This window comes from Ursus arctos, unplaced genomic scaffold (genome assembly GCF_023065955.2).
Source record: "Ursus arctos isolate Adak ecotype North America unplaced genomic scaffold, UrsArc2.0 scaffold_22, whole genome shotgun sequence".
NCBI lineage: Eukaryota > Metazoa > Chordata > Mammalia > Carnivora > Ursidae > Ursus > Ursus arctos.
Window position 1 is genome coordinate 28,014,639 of NW_026622897.1, and position 22,876 is coordinate 28,037,514.

A 22,876-nucleotide genomic window follows, 5' to 3' on the forward strand; every position below is an offset into this window, starting at 1 on the left:
TAGCCATCTTACACAGCATTAATTACATTATACAGAAAACAAAAAGACCGGCTAAATCTGAGTCATAATAATCTTATACAAAACAGTTATTCTCTTACTAAGAATCTAAATCCAGGTTTCAAACAGCCTTACTTTCACTTTCACTTTTTAAATTCAGTATCAGTCGGAACATAAAATCGGACTTTTCTCATGTTTCCCATGCCGAATGCTATTCTGAAGCATCTATCTGCTCAATAAAGGCCACTGTTCACGGACTCCTATTCCCGATCTGTCCTACCTGGTCTATCTCAGACCCATTTATACCAAAATTCGATCTGAAAATCGAGGAAAGTTATTTCCTATAGCCATGTGATTCTTGGCTACCACCTCACATCCAGGCCCCCTTGTTCCCCTGTCCTCATCACCTCTATCACATCCCTACACTGTTCTGTTTTTTCTCTCCTGGTCTCACCTCCCCTGACGTGAGCGTACTCTGTACTCCAGTTCCAGGAGGAGTCAAGTGTTTACCCTCTCCACACTTCATAAATCAGGGCTGGCTTTCCTCTAGGGACACCATTTCCCACAGCCCTCTAAAGGGAAGGCCACTTGCTGCTTCTCCCAAATGCCAGAGTCAAGGCATGAGGACCACACTTTCCCTCCATATTATTTTCATTCATTCTTTTGCCAAATGTTCATTGGGGTGTCTCCTTAGTCTCAAGCTCTCTTTCAGGTGCTAGGGATACTGCAGTCAACAAAACAAAATCTCTGCTCCTCCCGGACGCTTATATTCTAGTAGGTAGTCAGATATTACATATACAACACAAAATATGTTGCCACAAGTGCTCTGAAGAAAAAGCTGCTTGGAGAAGGTATAGGAAAGAGGGAAGGGAGGGCTGGATTCTTCTACCTGACCCACGTGACAATACATAGCCTCCTCTACTGAGGCTCTGGCTATCTATTTTGCACCCCCCCCCCCCCCCCCAGTACTTGATAACTGCTTCCTAGTTTTCCCCATTCCAAATAATACCAACATCACTGCTATGGTCTGCATGTTTGTGTCCCCACCAACCCCATTCCTATGTTGGAAACCTAGCCCTAAGGAGACGGTATTAGGAGACTGGGCCTTTGGGATTAGTGTATGAGATTAGTGTCTTTATAAAAGATGCCCTGGAAAGATTCCTTGTCCCTTCTGCCACGTGAAGACACAATGAGAAGCTTGCTGTCTGGAAGATGACCTTTGCCAGAACCCAATCATGCTGGTGACCTGGCTTCAGACTTCTAGCTTCTAAACTGTGAGAAAGAAATTTCTGTTGTTTATAAGCTATTCAGCTGTGGTATTTTTTTTTTTTAAGATTTTATTTATTCGACAGAAAGAGAGAGCAGAAGCAGGGTGAGTGGCAGGCAGAGGGAGAGGGAGAAGCAGGCTTCCTGGTGAGTAGGGAGCCCAATGCAGGGCTTGATCCCAGGACCCTGGGATCTCGACCAAGCCAAAGGCAGAGGCCTAACCGACTGAGCCACCCAGGCGCCCCCAGTCTGCGGTATTTTGTTATAGCTGCTTAAACGGACCAAGACAATTTCTCAGAGAATCTTCAATGTCCATACTGATGAGCTCATTTAACCCCTAACTTTCTATTTTTTTTAATTTCATCAACTCAAGTGACCCTCCCATGTATGTTCTGTGAGCTACTCTGCAGCCCCATCCTGGACCATGTCACTACACCCGCAACACTCACTTCTGATATAAGATAATCCACTTCATGACCACACACACCTGTCCTTCCAGCTTTCTGACCACCCCCCTTCCCATTCCACTTGTTCTACAACCTCAATAACCCCTCTAGATGCTCAATTACCTCTTCTCCCAACCGATCTCTGTCTTCACTTTCTTTTCTAACTCAGTGACCATTATCTTAGTCATTCTCTTGCCTTGAACCTCTCTGGCCCTGCCCTGTGACACTTCTGCAGCATTTCCCCACTTGAGCCCAAACGCACTTGTTACGTATCACCCCCATGACTGCTGTACTACAAGGACACCACCTAGTGGGCAAAGGGGAAAATACATCATACAATTTTGGAGTCCCTGAACATTAGTGGGTGTATATGACAATTAAAAATGTCATTCAAATTTGCTCATGCCAGAATCTTCAGGAATTCCACCTGGGCCAGAAATAAATGCAACAGGCTCTGCCACTATAGTATCTTTAGAAGACTTGTATTAGCAGATGTGTATGGAAAAATTAATGTGTTTAATGCAAGTATATAGGCCCGACCTAAAAATAGGGGAACAGACTAATTTAAATTATAGTTAACAAAGGTAATCATTAGCTTATCAAAGCTGAAAATCAGGGCCCACATTTGAACCATGTGGTTTAAACAAACACAGAATATAGAGATAAAATGGAAAGTTTAAAAGGGATGTATCAAAATATTACAAGAGGCACCGATAATCTTACTATATAGTGTAAATACCTATCCATCCTTCTAATTTCTTTCTGATTCATGCTCTGATCAATTTTTTTTTAAAGATTTTATTTACTTATTTGACAGAGAGAAAGAGACAGCACAAGCAGGGGTAGCAGCCAGCAGAGGGAGAGGGAGAAGCAGGCTCCCCGCTGAGAGCAGGGAGCCCAATGTGGGGCTCGATCCCAGGACCCTGAGATCATGACCTGAGCCAAAGGCAGATGCTTAACAAACTGAACCACTCAGGTGCCCCTCTGATCATCTTTATAACAGGTTCTGTGTATGTTACATACATACTGACCAATGCTCTTGTTCACATACATGTATAGGAGCTGAGAAAAGGGAGTAAACCCAGAAGTGTAGGTTAAATAACCAATCTCACCTTCCTGGCTCATCACTTGAGAGCCTCCCAACACTTCTAATTATGCCTGCTTCTGGGCTACACATTGTAGAGAGGAGAGAGGGATGACAGCCAGTCTTATGGTAGCAGAGTAAAGGTAAAAGGGCATTACATCATTATTTTGGTCCGTTCTCAGTTATATAAACAAAAAGTAATAGTCTTAGTTTTTTATTTCTGACTCTAGATAGCATTAATTAGAATGTTAACCTTTTACTAGTTTATTATGCAAAATATTCCTCCTTGGAAAATTATACCCAAAGAAAACCGAACAGAAATTCTTCCATGGAACTCAGAGTAAATCACTGGTGACCATATTTAGAACCAGAGGGACCCATTATTATAAGCTATTTATAGCTAATGAACTCTATAAAGACTTTTTCCCAACTGTAGTAGCTTTTGCCATGGCATTCAACATTCCATTTTCCAATTGCAGAACTGCTTTAAAAAGAATTATTCATACAACATAATCTAGATTAACAAATTCTGTAAGATCATTCCTCAACCTCCTGAAAATAAATCCTCAAAAAAATTATAGAATGATAGTTATTAACAAGTGGCAAATCAATTCCCTTCCCTTCCAATTCTCAAGAAACACCCATTTCCAAGAAGCCTTGTAATTTGTGTACTCTCATTTCATACTGATTGTTTTAAAATTCCTAGAATTTCTTCCTTACAATTTCTGCACTTACAAGAAAGCATGAACTCTATCAAAATTGACATTTTATTGGCCTAGAAATCAACATAGTTAAGTCAACAGTTAATGGCTACAATTCCATATAATTTACCATGACAAACTCATATACTGCTCTTCATTACTCCTTTAGGGATAGTCAACAATGATAGCAAATGTAGTCAATGCTGAGATTATTTAACAGTCAAACTGGATGAGGGATTTTTTTTTTTAACTTATATGCAAAATAAAGCTTTGTTATATAGCTTAAAAATCTAATTCTCTGACAACTGCCAAAAGCTCACTAAATTCTAAATAACTCAACTCTAAACCAATTTTAAAGAAAGAGAACTAATATACACCAGAAATTAGGTAAATCATTCAGTTGTCTGACATGTGAGGAAAGAGTTACCTGGCGATGTCTGGGTGTGAATCTATCAGAGTGCTGACAAATCGAAAGAACAGAGAGCCCTTCCATTTCACAAATTCCTCCTGTATAAAAGAAACCAGCTTGTTTAAGGATGAATTTTAATATACAAACCCCAAATACGTTCAGTCATAAAACCAACTGCTAACTTTCTTTTGTTTAACATCACACCTGTCAGCTCCTCGGTCTGTCTGCGGCACATTAGCACATCTGGAGCACTCACTTCCCCACCATCTTGAAAGCACGTGTATTTGTTAATCACAAAGAGAAGTGGAGGGATATTTGGGTAGAACAGCATCATACCTACTCTATTAGGAAAATGACTCAAAGCACGTGGCTTAAAAGGGAGAGTGCCAATGGTGCGTTTGTCAGGTATCTAACCATATAAAGAAGCAAGTACATAGAACATACTAGACTAGATGTACAACTTAGTTAAATGCCTTCATATTAAAGGTCAAATATTATTTCTCCCTCACTTCAGGCTAAACATATGTTCTCGATGGCAAGAAAAACACTGAGTGCTCTGTTCACTAAGAGTGTAGAGTTCAGTAAGTTCTTTTGCACACTGAAATGTCTCATTGGACTCTCAAAGCAACTCTGAGACAGCCAGGGCAAACATGATCCTCATTCACAAAAGAAGAAGTTATGTCTAGAAACACTGACTAGTTCAAAGTCAAGGAGAATGACAAATTGGAACTAGAAGTACTCGTCCACTGAGTGTGTTCTTCTCTACACGGAACTGATTCACAAAATGAAACCTCACACTGGTTGACAGGATATCTGAACAAACACCCAAAATAAACATTAGGAAGTAACAATCTGTTTGAAAGGCTGTGCAGAACATCAGAAGAGTGGTATTTTAAACCAGAGACAAGGCTGATTATTTTTGGATTCTACTACAGAGCAGCGCATTTCTTGCGCTACTCAAATATTCCCTGAAACCAGAAGCAATAGCGGAAGGAAAAAAATGACACGTCCTGTTCTCAGACATACCTGCAAAAGATTGGTAAGCAAGATGAGTGTTTGCTTTCGGATGAATGGATGTGAATCCTTCAGACACACGGAGATATTGGGAATGTACTTATCCACCATGACAGTGTACCGGATACAAAGATCACACATGACGATGACAACATTGTTGCGAACGGCCACATCATCACACACTTCCAGCTCTCGCACAAGGGCCGGGATGCTCTTCTTTGCAAGATCCTCATGTTGTAAGCACAGCTTGCCTGTCACAGAAGAGATTAAGGTGTCTTGATTCTAATCCTATGCCTACATTTTCTCCAGATATATCTTGCTATGGGTTTTACTCGATCAAAGTTAAAACAGCATGTCAAGAATCACAAAAAACCAAAGGCAGACAAACCCATATTATTAAATATAAGGAAGTTCAAAATAACTAAAAAATAATGTCCCCCCACCCCTCCAGGGTTTTATGAGACATACACTAAGAGATGTTCCTTCACTGGAGTAAAACTTCCCTTTTAAAGTCAACATTTGAATTTCAGAATTATCTACTCATCTGGAAAATGACCAATAAAATCTAACAGATGATACGTTTTATTTTGATTATACACATACTCCATTGAAGCCAAAAAGTTTAATAATGAATTTGAAATCTGAGCTAGGTAAGTAGGAAAGAATGACCACCTCATTTTATTTCTTATTCACACTTAGAAGGAAGGCTGTTATTGAGTTTTGTTTGTATTTTTTTTTTAAGATTTTGTTTATTTATTTGAGAGAGAGAGCACAAGCAGGCAGAGGGACAAGCAGGCTCCCCACTCAGCCACACGGGGCTCAATCCCAGGACCCTGAGATCACGACCTGGCCAAAGTCAGAAGCTTAACTGACTGTGCCACCCAGGTGCCCGTTTGTATTTTTTTGCAGCCCGGAGAAATGTTTTGCTCTTATTCACAGTTCTTAGATTTTTGAAAAATAACCATTATCACAAAAAATATTCATAAATTTTATCCAGCATAAAATACACAATCATACTAAAACAAAATTCAAATTATAGCACAGAGGTCAGTCTTTTCGAGACTCACAATTTGATTCCATGGGGAAATATGTTTATTAATTAATTAGCTCATCTACCAGTTCTGGTAGGTATCAAATAAACTATCTCCTTTTATGAACTGAACTGCAAATTTATTTTTTCATTTCCAGAAATCAGTGTAGTACCTGGCATATAGTTCTTGATAAACAAACTTCATGGTGCCACATTATGAGTATTAAAAAAAACCACAAAAACAGGAACAGGTATAATTGTAATAAATTAACATAAAAACCAAAAGCTCCCTACAGGCAATGTCTTGAGTCTGATCATCTTGGGTATTTGCCAACCGGGAGCTCTCATTATCAGCTCTCTTTATCAGCATGCCTCTGAGCTGGGTGCTCCTATCTGAATTCCCTCCAAAATTCGTAAGAGCTAGAGTAAATATGAGCTCAGCATATGTAACACATAACTAAGGCTGGCTTATAAGAGACAAAAAGCTACCTATGGAACTAGATGGTATAAGCAATACTTTCTTCATGTTATTCTTGCTTACCCAAGGTAATGATGGCGTGTGCTCTAATCATGGAAGGCATGACACAGCCTCTGACTTGGGAGAGCGGCTGAAAGACTGGGGCTTCACTGCTACCTTGAGATGATGTTGCTACAAGGAAGGAAAAGAGGGCTTATTTACAGTATCTCAGGGGCTAACCCCGCCTTAAGACAGCATGTGATGAGGATAATTTCAAGTGTCTTACGATGATCCGCATCAACAGAAGAAGCTACAATGGACTGAATCAGAAGGAATGCTCGCTTCTCCACTCTGGCTGGACAAAGCTGGGCTATATCTCCTAAGGTAAAAATGTACTTCACCTGCAAAAAGAATTGGTTTTGCAGTAAAAATAAGGCAAAAGAAAAATTAACTCCAGCTAAAGACATGTCAATATTTTTTTTTGTGCCCCAAATTAAAAGAACTATTTTTTTTCCATAAAAACACATGGCCACTGTAAAAAACCAGTCACTACATGGTAAAATTCACCTAACCTTTTTTGTCACTATATATAGTAAATATATTTAGTGACTACATAAGTATGTTAAAAACTATTGATGTCATCATAATTTACTTCACTATTAGTGAACATTTATTTACAATGTTTGTAATCCTTTGCTATTGTTTGCATTTCTTGTGAAGAACACCTTTGTACCTTTAAACATTGTTTTACTTCCTTAGAAGTAATCCAGAGTTAAAGGGCATAAAACTGTTTTACATTTTAAAACATATTTCCAAACTGTCTTCCTGATTGGTTTACTATTTAGACTCCTATCAAAAACATAACTACCATCTTCCTCATAGCTGCCACTACTGTGTGTTTATGAAGAACATTCAACTTGATAGTTAATAACACCGTTTTTTCCTTATCCTAAAAATGCAAGGGTGAGGCTAAATAGTAAAATGTAAAAGGCTTATTTTATTTTTGCAAAGATTTACTTACTTATTTTAGAGAGAGTGTGTGCAAGAGGGGGGAGGGGCAGAGGGAGAGAGAGAATCTTAAGCAGGCTCTGCCCAGTGCAGAGCCCAACGTGGGGCTCGATCTCATGACCTGAGCCGAAATCAAGAATATGTATATTTAAAAAATCCTGAACATATGTGTGTTAGTGATTAAAGGACAATTTACATTCTATTTAAAGAAGAGTGAAGTAAACAATATTATACAAGGCAAAATGTCGCCATATATATTTTGACTGAAGGGAAGATTCTGGTGACATATTTAATAGTTGAAAAAAAAATTTTAGAGGGAAAAATTCATTGGTCAGCATAAGCATTTTTCTTAGTTTGGGCAGTGACCGCTCTGACAAATTAGAGGCAAGAGAGCCTCTAGAAACCCTGGGACAGGACCATCTTTTTCTTTTCTTTTTTTTTTTTTTTTAAAGATTTTATTTATTTATTCAACAGAGATAGAGACAGCCAGCGAGAGAGGGAACACAAGCAGGGGGAGTGGGAGAGGAAGAAGCAGGCTCATAGCGGAGGAGCCTGATGTGGGGCTCGATCCCACAACGCTGGGATCACGCCCCGAGCCGAAGGCAGACACTTAACCGCTGTGCCACCCAGGCGCCCCGGGACAGGACCATCTTACACATCACAGCCCTCTGAACTGAAAAGTCTGGATTCCTACTGATATTTTTATTACTAAAGTGTGCCTATTAATGCCTCAGCACAAATGGTCTCTTCTCACAAATCTAAACATGGTCCTCAGACTCTGGGTGCAAGTGTAAGTTGGCAAAGCAGAACACAGAGGAAACGTGCTCTACTAATTTTCAAATAGATGAGAAAAATAGCCAATTCTGGTGCAATGATGGCCTCTACTGAAGGGCATCAAAAAGTTTTCTTTACCGAGTGTCAGATGTTGGAGTCAGAATTACTACCCCATGTTTTGTTGATGGTCAGCCACTCGAATCAGGAAACTGGCTCTACATTTACTGGCCCACAGGCATCAATTGCACCGACACAATTTCTAAAGCAGGGTGCCATGTCATACAGTCTTGCTGCTTCAAGGTTATTTGTATTTTCAATTTTCAAATAATTTCACTGTATCATAGACATGGCTTCAGAACTACTAAGCACTATTCCCTAGTTCTACAGTCTGATATTCGAACAGCTTAGCAGACACATTATAATTTAAAAACACATCAGACAAGCCAAAAGAACAAAGAGCATACTCCCTTTATTACTTTCTTACCTTATTATTTCACGATACATACTGTGTTTTCCCTATGGGATCAGGTACCTCATAGGTTAACTGGATGAAGCATATCCCATCAAGTTTTTCCCCCAGATAATATGTACGTGACAGAAAAATGAATAGGACACCAACACAAAAATTCTTCTAAAAAAAAAATAAGCTCTAGGCTAGGAAAATCCTTTTCTTGCTAATAGCGTAAGAAATGCACATTAGAAAGTCATCATTAAAAAATCCCAACCGATATAAAGGAAAGGCATGTTTGAGAAAAGTAATTACTTACAAACAGGTCTTCATCCATATTCCCGGGTCCACTTTGCTTCAGAACTATTTCGGAGAGGGACTGCACACAGGTGGAGAGGACATCCCCACACACCTGCTTCAGTAATTCCTGTGGCAAGTCAAAGGTAATCTCTGAAGGACGCCATACATCTACAAGACTATCCATAAGACAACTTTCTCTGAAGAAACTTTACTGTCTCAAAGGCATAAATGATAAGCCATGAGAAGCCCTAGCCATCATGCTTTCGAATCTCTGCTCTTTCAGCAATCTGGCTAGAAGAACTAAGCAGAATTCACAAAGAACAGTATATACATACAGTATATACACACACACATATAATACACACACACCCCTTTCTTTCTCCATGTGCCCTTTAAGAGTAAAAAGCAAATATGTGGGAAGATCTAGTGACCTGATAAGAGATCTATAAACAGTGGTGCTCCTACATCAATAGAGGAAACATCACAATTCTTCTAGCACATGTAGATGGCGAATTAACTACTAGAGCAACCAATAAACTTTGAAAAGACATAGAATAAAAAAGAACAGTTGTTATCATTTTGAAATGTATTCATTAAAGACAAGTTTTCAGCCTCTTGTTAGTTAAAATAAACTCAAGTGGTCACCATCTCTAGTATACAACACTTCATGCCAGCTGAGAGCTCAGTCACATTCTACAGCTCTTTGACTACATTTTCTCTAGGAGGCCAGTCCAAAACACCCAGGTTGAGCTAAGTGGCTCCACTCTAAGACTTCCATGTTCTCCTGTGCACATTTCTATTTTAGGAATGATTATATTATTATTATTATTTTTAAAGATTTATTTGAGAGAGAGCAAGCGGGGGCGGGGGGGGGGGAGAAAGAGAGAGAGAGGGAGGAACAGACTCCACACTGAGTGCAGAGCCCGACCTGGGGCTCAATCCCACAATCACGACCTGAGCCTAAATCAAAAGTTGGGAAGCTCAACCAACTGAGCCACCCAGGCATCCCAGGAATAATTATATTACGTTGAAATCATCTGTTTCCATGTGCATCTATCCTACTATGCTGTGGGTGCCTGAGGAAGGGACTCTGTTTTAACCATCACCCCAGGGCCCAGCAGTACTACCACAAAATGGTGCTCAATGTTTACCACACTGCGGCAAACTATCAGTGTGATCCAAACGTTTTTTAGTTTTACTTGGCCTAAAGTGTTTCAAAATGATTGTCTTTATTACTTTTTATAAAATTACTATTCTTATTTTAATAGATTTGCACAGCCTGAGCTGTCCACCAGAACTTCTGAAATCTGTATGCTTTATCTTGGCAAGAAGACAAAGGTTATCTTGTGTGAGACCTCGAGCCTAGAACTGAACTGGGCTGGGAGTTGGACTGGAACTTTTGGAATCAAAGAATCCGGGAAAGAACCGTCATGGCCATCTAATCCTGGGGTTCTCTCCACACAGGGACTTATGTCAAGTTGTCTAGCTTCTCTGTGGACACCTCCAATGACTTAGGATGTGTCCTGAGACAAGTCCCTCCATTTTAGGCAGAACTCAGTATGTTTTTTTCTTTAGTTGGCCAATATTTGTCTCCTTGCAATTTCTACTCATTGGTCCAAATCAGTTCTCTGTGATGCCAAATAAATCTAATTCTTCTTTCATTTTAAGGTCCTTCATATATTTGAACTTAGCTAGGCAGCGTATCCCACATAATTCTTCCCTTCACCAGCTAAACACCCAGGTCCTTCAGCTGTTCCTTATACAACCCATTTTGCAGCTGCCTCACCGAATTGCTCTCCCATTGATATATTCAATTTTATCAACATTTCTCTAAGGAGTTGCCACTCAAGTTAAATTAGAACATGCCAACTTACATTTCACCAGTACAAAGAGAAGGACCATCACCCCACTTATTGTAGACACTATTTCTATTAATACAGTCCAACATCTCACAGACGGTTTCCAGTGATAGCCACAAAACACTATTAACTGGTACCAAGCTTACAGACAGCAACAATGCCACAAAACCTACGTCTTTTCATATACAGTGCTGGTGAGCTAGAGCCTAATCACCTATTCTTTGGGCAATTTGTTTTTCTCAGTAAAATACAGAATGTTCACTTACAGAGAAAAGGAAAAGAGAAGTATGTTTAAGGGAAACAACCAGTTTATACAAATTTAAAATATCCTAAGATTCTGGAAAATCTCAGGGCCTCAGTCCATTGTCTACTACCAAGGGAAGTGGTGTTGGCAAAGCTACAACCGTGGCCTTTTTTCAAACGTCATAGTAACTCTCTTCTAGTTCTCAATTTTTAAATGTGAAGATAACTGTCTTCCTCACAGACTCTAACAATGATGTAACTTACTGAGCTAACAATGTGGGCCATTAGTGAGCAGCCAGTGGCTTCTTAAGGCCCCAAGCCCACCGGTATTATAGGCCACTCTTCCTCCAGCCAGTGTTGGTGAAAAGAGACTGGGAATGCAATGTGAGGCCTTAGTTCCAGGCATGGCTCTGCCATTGATCAGCTGTGTGCCACCGAGACATGCAGGATCACAGTTTCATAATCTGCCATATACATTTCTCCCCACTTTTTCCTACATCTTTTTCCCTTGTGAAGAGCTTTTTGTTTTGTTTTGACCTGTTTTCTGCTATTCAAATATGCTCCCTGCTTAGGTAATGTTCCTTATTTAAAAGTTTTTCTTGGATCAAGAGATAAACGGCTAGAAAAATCAAACAAAGCAAGTATCCCTTTCACAAGACGAGCCAAAAGGTACATGCCAGGAAAACACCAGACACCATTTACATGGAAAGAGCTGGGCATTTTTAGTTAAGTACATTTCAACCTGTTTTCAGTCCTAAGCAAAAAAAGTTATAATATACTTTCTTATTATATCTGTTACTACAAATAGAAGATGTAACTTATCAAGGAAGGACTTTGTTTAAGGAACTTATATAAGAAAAGGAAGCATAGAAATGTAGCTGAATGAAGCAAAAAATATTTTTATTCTGGAAAACTTAAAAATATTCCAGCAGTTACTTAAATTAACTTTTGACTTCTAGAATCATTGTTAATAACCCCAGTCCTAAAATTTTTCATTATGATTAGCATTGTCTAGGAGTATATTTCATGATAAAAACAGAATGCATGGTAATAAAATAACTTATTAGAGAAACTGATATGAACATCTTTTAGGAAGTCAAAGTAATGGCTCTGTCTCATGCAAAACCCTGTTTTGGATTTGTGTGTATGCTCTACGGAAAACATGAGCTGTAGGCTCTGGACAGCTTTGGGGATGTGATACAAGAAGAGGTATAGAGTAATATAGCCTATGGTAACAGGACAGGTATTTTCCAGGAATATGACCTCTCAAATGATCAGAAATCATTTCCTAGAGGACACTTGTACCTAGAACCAGGGTGGTGACTCCCTGAGGGAACCCTGTGTCATTAGTAGCCAAGATCTTCTCGGGGAATGTCAACTGCTTATCACGTAAGTATTTCCTTGTAGTATTAGCTGCTGGAGACTATCCATTCTTGCAGGTTCTCCACAAAGAACACTCTTCAAACTTCAAAACAGAGTAATGTGTCTAAGTACAAATAAACGACAAACATATCCACGAGAGTTTGTAGCCTACCTGTTCCTCCACGGGTGTCTCTGCAGATGCTCTGCAGAGTCTTTGCAAAGTATCAACAGCTGAGCTGATCAACTCTAGAGACCACTGGAAGCCATTCAGCTTACACTTGACCACATCTAAAAAGAAAGTCAAAACCCTCCAAATTTAACTGCTTAAAATATATATAAAGTGAGAAGCAAAGCCTTTGCAAGATTCTCCAATAGACACTCACCAGTCACCTTGTCCCGGGTGCTCTTAGGAAGATGTTTTGCAATACGCCCAATAACACACAGAATATGTCCTAAGGTGTTTGAATTGGGATTCTGTTGACTAGGAAAAGGACATAAGGAGTATCAATATAGAGCCAAAATAAACTCTGTTGCCAACAAAATAGTCTCTGGATTGTTAATACCGGAAGAATGTAGGGTAGCATGGTTTAGGAGTCAAGTTGTAGGAGCATTAAGGCACGTAAATTACTGGGACAAGGGGTAAATTGAAAGGTTAAAACTTATTCTTATCCTTCATGTTTGTTTTTATACCAGAATTTAAAGACAAGATCTATGTATATGAATAGCTATGAAATAGCCCACTTCCTTAAAGACATGAGCTTTGTTTCCAAGAATCTTCAGTGTCTATCAGCAACTACATTATAAGCATGCAAACCTGCTGATTTTCTCCCAGGACTCTATTATTTTGGTGTAGTCCAGCCTGGGTGATGAGCAAGCAATCTTGGAGAGCAGCATCCAGGCTGGTGCAGAATGTTCTGTGTCAGTGTAGGATATTACATTGTTTATAAAACTGGATGAGAATTTCTCCTTCTTGGACCAGATATGAAAAGCCTTATTTAAATAGCGGCTGGAAAAAAAAAAGATGGGAAAGAACAATTGTAACTGTAAATATACAAAACTGTTCAGAGCAGCCCTCAGTGAAAGGTTACCAACTTCTGTTGCTCCAGGACTCCTCTGGCACATCAAACGTCTATGCAGAAGTTCCTGGCTAGTGACATATTTGATATCAAACTAGGTATCTTTAAAAAAATTTTTATTATCCAGAAGATATATTTATTCCTCCCCTTATAAAGTATTTATTTTTAAAGCAAAGAATAAAATTTCATAATTCATTTGAGACCCTTCTTATCCTCATTCCCTCCAAAATTACTATACAAACATAAAGGATAGGTTACCAACAACAAATGCAGCCAGAGTTTAGAGGGTTTTAGTGACAAAAAGCATAGACATTGCTGTTTTTTTCAATGGAAGGACTGGAGACAAATGACATCCTAGCATTTAAATATGGTGATATTAAAAGAGTTAAACTTTGCCATGACCTGCCAATACCACTCAGAAATACATATTTCAAACCCTCTAAAAATTAAAAAAAAATGCTTCTGGTGTATTAAAACGCTGGTGTTATGTCATTGTTTTATATCATTTCTTATTTGACTTCTTCCCACAGCACTGAACAAGATAACATGACTGATGAGATAAATGCAGTGTTACATATTTAAGTGAAGAGAAAAATACACTTCTTCCCCCAATTAATTTTTCCTAAACCGCTAGGAACATACACACTCACACACACTCACATACCAAGACTTTCTCATTAAGTGAAAATAAAAGGAATTCTCAAAGCATGGAGAAGACAACTGTAACAAAATAAACACATCTTCACATAATAAGCATATCCATATAAATTAATGGTTTTAATAAATAAGCTGCTGATTAAAAATCTATAAACATCTAGAATTTTACTGCAGTTACCTCATAACATAATTTATATCTGATTATGGTTCAAAAACGATATACATACAATTAACAAATACTTTAAAATTTATTAAGAAGAATCACACAAAATATTAAGTAATGTGTACTATAAGAGGTGAACAGAATGGGAAAAAAAGTCCTCTGAACTTCCAGTTTTAAAACCTCAAGTTTGGCTCTTCTGACAACTAACACCCTTCCACATCAGCTGAACAGCTCCCCAAAAGCCTCCCTCGATTAGCTTACCCCTCAGCCCCACTGTTGATCACCAGCCACTCCCTATCAAGTCAGAATGTTCTCAACAGATACTAGCCTGGTTCTTTTGTACAATACCATTGACCTCTATCCTAACATCAAAACCAATGGACTATATTCAGTCCCCATTTTCCATGACCTCTGCCAGACATTATTGACCACTCTCTCTGCCCTTGTACTCTGGTCTGTGGTCTACTTGTTGGATCTCTCTTCTTTTCCCTTCACTAATTCCTTTTCTTCAAACCACTCTAATGGCTGATTTTGAAAATTTCTATTCTTAGTCCTCTTATCTACAACAGAACCCTGGATGATCTCATTCATTACCAAAAGCTCTCCACTTAGACACGACAAAACATCACAAGCACACTTTTTTTTTTTTTAAGTTCCAGTTAGTTAACATATAGTGTAGTACTGGTTTTAGGAGTAAAATTTTGTGATTCATCACTCACATATAATACCCAGTGCTCATCACAACAAGTGTCCTTAATGCTCATCACCCCACTCACCTCCCCTCCAATAAAACTCAGTTTGTTCTTTATATTTAAGAGTCTCTCATGGTTTGCCTCCCTGTTTTCATCTTATTTTATTTTTCCTTCCCTTCTCCCCCATGTTCATGTTTTGTTTCTTAAATTCCACATATGAGTGAAATCATGTATTTCTTTCTCTGACTTGCTTCACTTAGCATAATACATTCTAAGTTCCATCCACATTGTTGCAAATGGCAAGATTTCATTCTTTTTGATCACCGAGTAATATTCTCTTACACACATCCCCCACATCTTCTTTATTCATTCTTCAGTTGATGGACATCTGGGCTCTTTCCATAATTTATCTATTGTTGATAGTGCTATAAACACTGTGGTGCATGGGCCCCTCAAATCAGTATGTTTGTATCCTTTGGATAAATTCCTTGTAGTGCAATTGCTGGGTCATACGGTAGTTTTATTTTTCACTTCTTGAGGAACCTCCATGTTTTCCAGAGTGGCTGCACCAGCTTGCATTCCCACCAACAGTGCAAGAGGGTTCCCCTTTCTCCACATCCTCGCCAACATCTGTTGTCTCCTGACTTGTTAATTTTAGCTATTGTGACAGGTGTGAGGTGGTATCTCATTGTGGTTTTGATTTGTGTTTCCCTGATAATGAGTGATGTTGAGCATATTTTAATGTGTCTGTTAGCCTTCTGGATGTCTTCTTTGGAAAAGTGTCTATTCATGCCTTCTGCCAATTTCTTAACTGGATTATTTGTTTTTTGGGTGTTGAGCTTGATAAGTTGTTTATAGATTTTGGATATTAACCCTTTACATGATGTGTCACTTGCAAATATCTTCTCCCATTCCGTAGGCTGGCTTTTAGTTTTGTTGATTGTTTCCTTTGCTGTGCAGACATTTAAACTGGACTTCCAACTCCTGCCCTCCCTCTGTTCAGAAATCTGCCCTGCCTCTACTTTCCGTACCTCAGTGAATGGAAATCCCATTGACCAGTTATTCTGGATAGAATCATGGAGACTTCAGGCCTCTAAGCCTTTGCATTGCTATTTTCTGTCTGGAAACACTCACTATTATGGCTGCCTGGTTAATTCCTACTTAGTCCACCTCTGGGAATAATTCAGCTCTTGCCACCATCAATAGGAAGCCAACCTAAGCTAAAAAAAGAAAAAAAGTTTAAAAAAAAATCACCAAACTGCTCTATGCCCTCCCTCTTTGTTCCTAAAACTCACTTTCTACTTAAATTGTGAATTTATTTTATCTCTTTCCATCTTCAAATCAAAACTTTATCAATTCTATACTTTTACTAAATATCTTTAAATATACTTCATTCTCCTCATTTCTACTGCCTTCTCCTTGATGCAGGCCCTCATCATCTTTAACTTAAATCATTTCAGTGCTGGCCTGTTTTCTTAGATTCTGGTTGTCTCCTGGTCACCAACCACAAACCCTTGCTACATAGCCTGTGAAACTGAAAGTGGAGCTGAGAGGCCTGCAGGGGGAGCTCTCAGGCCTACCACTGGTCATCAACCCTCCCCAACAGGAAGGGTTATGACTTGTATTCCCAAGAGGAACAAGCTGACTTTACTACTCCAGCCAAGAGAAAGGATTCCTCCTAGCCTGGCAACAGCCCAGCCAATGGAGAGTCACAACTCAGCCATTGGGAAAGCATCACCACCGTGAAATCTCACTTTCTTTCAATGGGCTTTCCTTCAAAGCAGCCCCTCCCAAAGTCCCCCTTTTCTCTAAATACTAACAGTTCCTCTCCTTTGATCACCAGACTTGCCTGTGGTTTGTCACAGCTATCCTATTCCTGTATAAACCCATTTTGCTGACTGGGTGTTTTATTTTCAAGGTTAACACTTCCTAAAATATAAAATCCTATATTACCCATCCACTTTAAATTCATCAGCAGCCTCCCCCTCTGTTTTCAATCTAAAGTTAAACTTTTTGGTATACTATGTTACAACTCTGCAGTGTGTGGGTCCTGCTTAACATCTCAGTTTCATTTTATGTACAGTCGGACAAGCACTGTTTCCCCACCCACTGGCTGTTTGTTTCCCATGGACATGCCCTTTTGCCTCCTTGTTAGCCTTCAAGATTCAAATTCAAAAGTCATCTGTTCTGTGAAGTCTCTCTCCTCCTGAACACTTCCTGATGTTCCAGCTACTTTGTTTATTAAAGAACATACCACAAGATATTGTTTACAAATGTTTATAGAACTCTATTGCACCAGCCCTTACTTTTCTTAATAATCCTTTTTGAAAAACTGATTCCCAAGCTCAGTGGTTCTCATACTTTTTCATCTTTGGGCACTTCTGAACTCAAAAAATTATGCACTACCTTGAAGAGCTTTGGTTTATGTGGCCTATATCCTGCTGTGCAGAAATTAAAACTGAGAAATTTAAAAATATTTATCTATTAATCTAAAAATAACAATAAGCCAATTACATGTTAACATAAATGCACTGTTTTACAAAAAAAATAACAATTTTTCTCGAAACAAAATAAAGTTGGTGAGAATAGTGTCACTACTTTTACTTTTTGTAAATCTCTTTATGATCTGGCTTAAACAGAAGACAGGTGGATTATTATAACTGCTTCTGTGTTCAATTTGCTTCAATATTTTATCATACAGTTCCGGAAAACTCTATTGTGAAAGAAAAAAAGTAGAAAACGGCACATAGGGGCGCCGGGGTGGCTCAGTCGTTAAGCGTCTGCCTTCAGCTCAGGGTGTGATCCCGGCGTTATGGGATCGAGCCCCGCATCGGGCTCCTCCGCTGGGAGCCTGCTTCTTCCTCTCCCACTCCCCCTGCTTGTGTTCCCTCTCTCGCTGGCTGTCTCTCTCTCTCAAATAAATAAATAAAATCTTTAAAAGAAAACGGCACTTAACAGCTTAATATTATGATCAAAATAGTCTGAGCTCATGAATCTATCACACTTTGAGGACTGCTGCCCTAGCTCATTTTCTATAATGGCTATTCCAAAACTCTTTTACACTTAGCACCCTAATTTTATACTCTCCTTCCTAACTTTGGGCAAATAATTTTTTTTTCTTGTGGTAAATATACATAATAAAATCTTTCATTTTAACAATTTTTAGGTGTACAGTTCAGTGGGGTCACACTGTTGTGCAATCATCCATCCCCAGGACTTTGTTATCACACCACAGTGAAATTTTGTACCCATTTAACAGCAACTTCCCATTGCCTTCTCCACAGCCTCTGCTAAGCACCATTTTACTGGTGATTTGCCAGGGCCACAGAATGGAATTTTACAATACAAAATCTAATATGTTTCTATTGTATGATAATTCCTCCATGACTACATGTAAAAGAGTAGAGAAGTATTTCTTACATTATAAAAAAAAAAAAAAAGTCAGTCAAAGTAGTGTAAACACAAGGTAATTGTAAGATCACTGCAGTATAGATTAAAATTTACCAATACAACAGGTGCTAACCCCTCACTACAGTATTCACTCTATAGTGTATGCTCAGTAAATGTTATCATCAAATGGGAAAAAAATACTGCAGTGGTATTAAGTCAACCAATCCAATAAGATGTCAGGAAAAGTTTAATTTGAAAGAACTAGGAAATCATCTTTCATAAAAATGAGTATGTGGAAAGTTACTATTAATATATCATGTTCATCAGTGCTTTTTACTACATATTAAGACATTAATTTAAACACTCAGAGAAAAGCAAAGGAGGTAATCAAAGGCTTCACAAAAAATTGTCACCCCAAAAATGCTAAGCAATTTGAATTGCGTCAAGAAAAAAAAAGACCAAAAATTGAGTCTTCATATATGTTAAGTAATTTGGAAAGCTAATTTTCCAAGATCAATACAGAAATTTTAATAAAAAACTTCTATGGCTTTCTATATGGAAAAGAAGTCACACAATTAACATACCTCAGTTCCTGGTTTTCTGTACTAAGGAGAGTAAGAAGTGCCCAAGCCAATACCTGGCTATTGTCTCCATTATGGAATTTATTGTAATGCTTAATGTTCTGTAACAGGAGCTGGTCAAGGCATTCCAGAGCCTTTTCCTGCACTGTGCTCTCACAGTCCATCACAGCTGGGATGATCCCTGTCAGCCAGGCTTTCTGCATCTGGACACATTCAGGCTGGGCCTGAGGAATTAAACATCATGAAGTCATAAAGAAGTCTGACACTACCAGAAGTCTAAATATAAGTCAGTGAGGCTGTGGTTGATACTTCGAGTCAGGTTAAAAACAGTCACACACACAAATAAACCATCGAAAATGAAAAAAAAAGAAATCAACATTTGAAATATATGTTAAAACAAAGTTCAATCTCCAATTACCGTGTATCAGTGCATACTGAAATTTTAAACTTAGGAAGTCATTACTGTATTATTAGTAGTAAATCAGCACATTTTGGTTAATTCAAGATCAAGAGCAAAAGATAAATATTTATCCCAAGAAGCAATTAGAATAGATGCTCACAGCGGAAGTCAAAGTATGCATTACTTATTGCTTCTATCATGAAGTAAAGAAATAAACATGCTTTTAAGATTCTTCAAAAGCTAATTATTTGGCAGAAGTAAATTACATATCACGTTAGTGTATCTGTTCTTTTGGCTGTATCATCTAACAGGTCTTAATGTGCAAAAATTAATCTAGGCCTCTGACCTAACCAAATTCATTTTAAAATTCATATTTCTATGTGAGATTTAAGCTGAAGTCAAGAAAAGGCTAATCACTAGCATTCTCTAGCATTAGTTCATAATTATATTAATGAGACATAATCTATTATATGTAATTGAAATACCTCTTCTCTTATACTGCATAATCCTATAATAGACTTAGTAGAATTTCCAATAGTCAACTTAATATTTAACAAGAGGTAATTGTTTATGCTGAATTATTTTTAATGTAAAAATCCACTGTTTCTCACCATAAGAAGTTCAGTAAGAGACTGTAAGGCCTGCTTTCGGACAGATACTGCAGGGTCCCGACATTGGTCCTGCAGAAGTGACAGCTCTTCTTTCATACCTGAGATGTTGCAGTGTTTCAGAATACTCACTAATACCTAGAAGGAACATATGTAATATGAATTGATGACTTATTCATAGTAAAAAGACACACTGTAGACAAAAATAAGACTTAAATCTGTGGTTCTTAACACTTTTGAGGTCACAGATCCATCCCTCCACCGGGTAATATCCCATCTTTTCAGAATCTGATGAAAGCTAAGGCCTCTCTCTGGAGAAAATTTGACATACATTTTACATAAACAAGTATTTACAAACAAATTCAGGGGTTACATGCACCCTATCAAAATTCATCCATGATCCCCAGATTAAGAATCCCTAATCTAAAAAAAGAAGTTAAGGATATAAAAATAAGATTCTTAAAAAGTCAACATCCCAGCTTAAAAACAAACAAACCTTTAGTTCATCTCTGTAATATATATATATATACAACAAGATCAAAAGGAACAAATGTTAAGTGAAAAAGAAGTTAAATAATGACTATGGCTGGGGTTTTTACAAAATATTTCCAACTTTTTAGTGTTAAAAAGAAGGCACATTCAAGGATATCTAGAAAAAACTCACACCTGCAGTGCAGACTTCCTGACATTGGTCTTCTCATCCCTGATTCTCTTTTTCAGCATTGCCATGACACATCTCACTGTTGAGGAAATGTCAAAGAATCGTTATGGTCGGAGAAAACAGTATCTAACATCTCACCACAGAGTACTGAGAAAATACTCTAAAAAATTGCCTAATTAGCTTGTTTTAAATCCCAAGAAATTGAGTACAAAATAACGTAGAAAAAGAAGAAAAGTCAAATAATTAGGTATTCACCATAATGCAAAGGGCAGAATAGTATAATTTTAGAAGGGCATAAATTCTGGAATATTAAAAGTCGTTTTTTTTTTTTTTAAGATTTTATTTATTTATTTGACAGAGATAAAGACAGCCAGCGAGAGAGGGAACACAAGCAGGGGGAGCGGGAGAGGAAGAAGCAGGCTCATAGCGGAGGAGCCTGATGTGGGGCTCGATCCCAGAACACCGGGATCACGCCCTGAGCCGAAGGCAGACGCTTAACGACTGTGCCACCCAGGCGCCCCTAAAAGTCGGTTTTTAATCCTGACTCCTGTGTCTAAAATTCTGAATGAATTATTTAGCTTTTCCACTTTGTTTAGCTACAAAAAAGGAATATTTAATCACAATTAAAAAAAAAACTAAATAATATGTAACAGAACTTTAAAATTTTTTGATCATAGGCCCCTTTACACTATTAAAACTCTCTGAAGACTCCTAAGGGCTTTTTTGGTAAAAATCTCTAGTAAAATGATTTAATAATTCATTTTAAAATAGGAAAATGTGTCACCATAAATGGTACATTTTTAAATAAAAACTATATTTCCCCCTAAAAAACATTTAGTGACAAGATGGCACTGTTCTACATCTTTGCAAACTCTTTAATGTCTGGCTAAATAAAAAACAGTGGATTCTCAGCTCTCCTTCAAAATCAGAATGCTTCAGAGTGCAGAGTCTTGATATTATTATGAAAACAATATTAACTTCAATGACCTGCTGAAGGAGGCTAAGGGATCCCCAACTACACTCTGAGAGCTGCTGATGTATAAGGAAATATATTATGAAATGAAATAGAGAATGGAAAACAATAGAAAAAAATCAATGAAAGTAAAAGTAGGTTACTTGAAAAAGATAAATAAAATTAATAAACTTTTAGCTAGAAAAAAAGAAGATTTAAATTTTTAAAATCAGGAAAGGAGAGAACATTACTACTGCCATTACAGAAATAAAAAGGATTTGCAAAGAAATACTATGAACAATTTTATGTTACATTAAGTAATCTAGATGAAATGGACAAATTTCTACAAAGATAAAAACTATGGAACTGACTCAAGAAGAAACAGTTTGAATATACTTTTAACAAGTAGTCAAAAACCTTCCCACACACACACATACAAAAAGACCTTAAAACAAAACAAAACAAACACCTTCCCACATATGCACAAAAGCCCAGGACCACAGGGCTTTATTGGAGAATTCCACGAAATGCTAAAACAAAAATGAACATCAATTCTTCATAAACTCTTTTAAAAAACAGAAGAAAACACTTCCCACCTCATTCTATTAAGCAGTATTACCCTGAGAGCAACCCAGATAAAAACATCTCAAGAAAAGAAAACAACAGACCAAAATCCCTTGTGAATATATACATTAAATCTTCAACAAAATATCAACAAGTCAAATCTAGCAAGATACAAAATGGATTATATACCATGCCTGGGATTTACCCCAGGAATGAAACATAATCAATCAATGTAACTAATATACCTTAGCAATACAATAAAGGACAAAGATCACATGATTGTCTCCACAGATGAGGAAAATGAATTTGCAAAATCTAATATCCTTTCATAATAAAAACACTCAACAAACTCAGAAGAGAAGGAAACTTCATCACACTGATAAAAGTCATCCTGAAAAAACACACAGCTAACATTGCATTCAATGGTGAAAGACTGAAAACTAAGTACAGAAGAAAGACAAGGATGTCCGCTCTCTCCAATTCTTTTCAACATTGTACTAGAGGTCCTCGCCAGGGAAAGTAGGCAAAGAAAAGACAGAAAAGGCATCCAGATGGAAAAGAAAGAAATAAAACTCTCTCTGTTCACAGATGGTATGAGCTTATACATAGAAAATCCTAAGGAATACACATACAAACACACACAACACACACACACACACACACACACACACACTTAGAACTAGTAACAAATTTAGCAAGGTTGCAGGACACAAGGTCAAAACATCAAATATCAT

The 22,876-nt window shown here is 37.8% G+C and overlaps 1 protein-coding gene across 1 annotated transcript in view; it reads right to left on the reverse strand.

Annotated features, from left to right (window-relative positions):
* The window catches only part of NCAPD3 (non-SMC condensin II complex subunit D3), a 58,240-nt gene that overhangs the window by 15,295 nt on the left and 20,069 nt on the right, over positions 1-22,876 (reverse strand). Inside the window, exons 14-24 of the mRNA XM_026505375.4 lie at positions 20,632-20,705; positions 19,969-20,103; positions 18,961-19,181; positions 13,213-13,404; positions 12,782-12,879; positions 12,571-12,686; positions 8,954-9,061; positions 6,691-6,805; positions 6,489-6,596; positions 4,930-5,168; positions 3,922-4,001 (exon numbers count right to left, since the gene is read on the reverse strand). Of these exons, the coding sequence (XP_026361160.1) occupies positions 3,922-4,001; positions 4,930-5,168; positions 6,489-6,596; positions 6,691-6,805; positions 8,954-9,061; positions 12,571-12,686; positions 12,782-12,879; positions 13,213-13,404; positions 18,961-19,181; positions 19,969-20,103; positions 20,632-20,705 (1,486 nt within the window). The remainder of the gene's footprint in view (positions 1-3,921; positions 4,002-4,929; positions 5,169-6,488; positions 6,597-6,690; positions 6,806-8,953; positions 9,062-12,570; positions 12,687-12,781; positions 12,880-13,212; positions 13,405-18,960; positions 19,182-19,968; positions 20,104-20,631; positions 20,706-22,876) is intronic.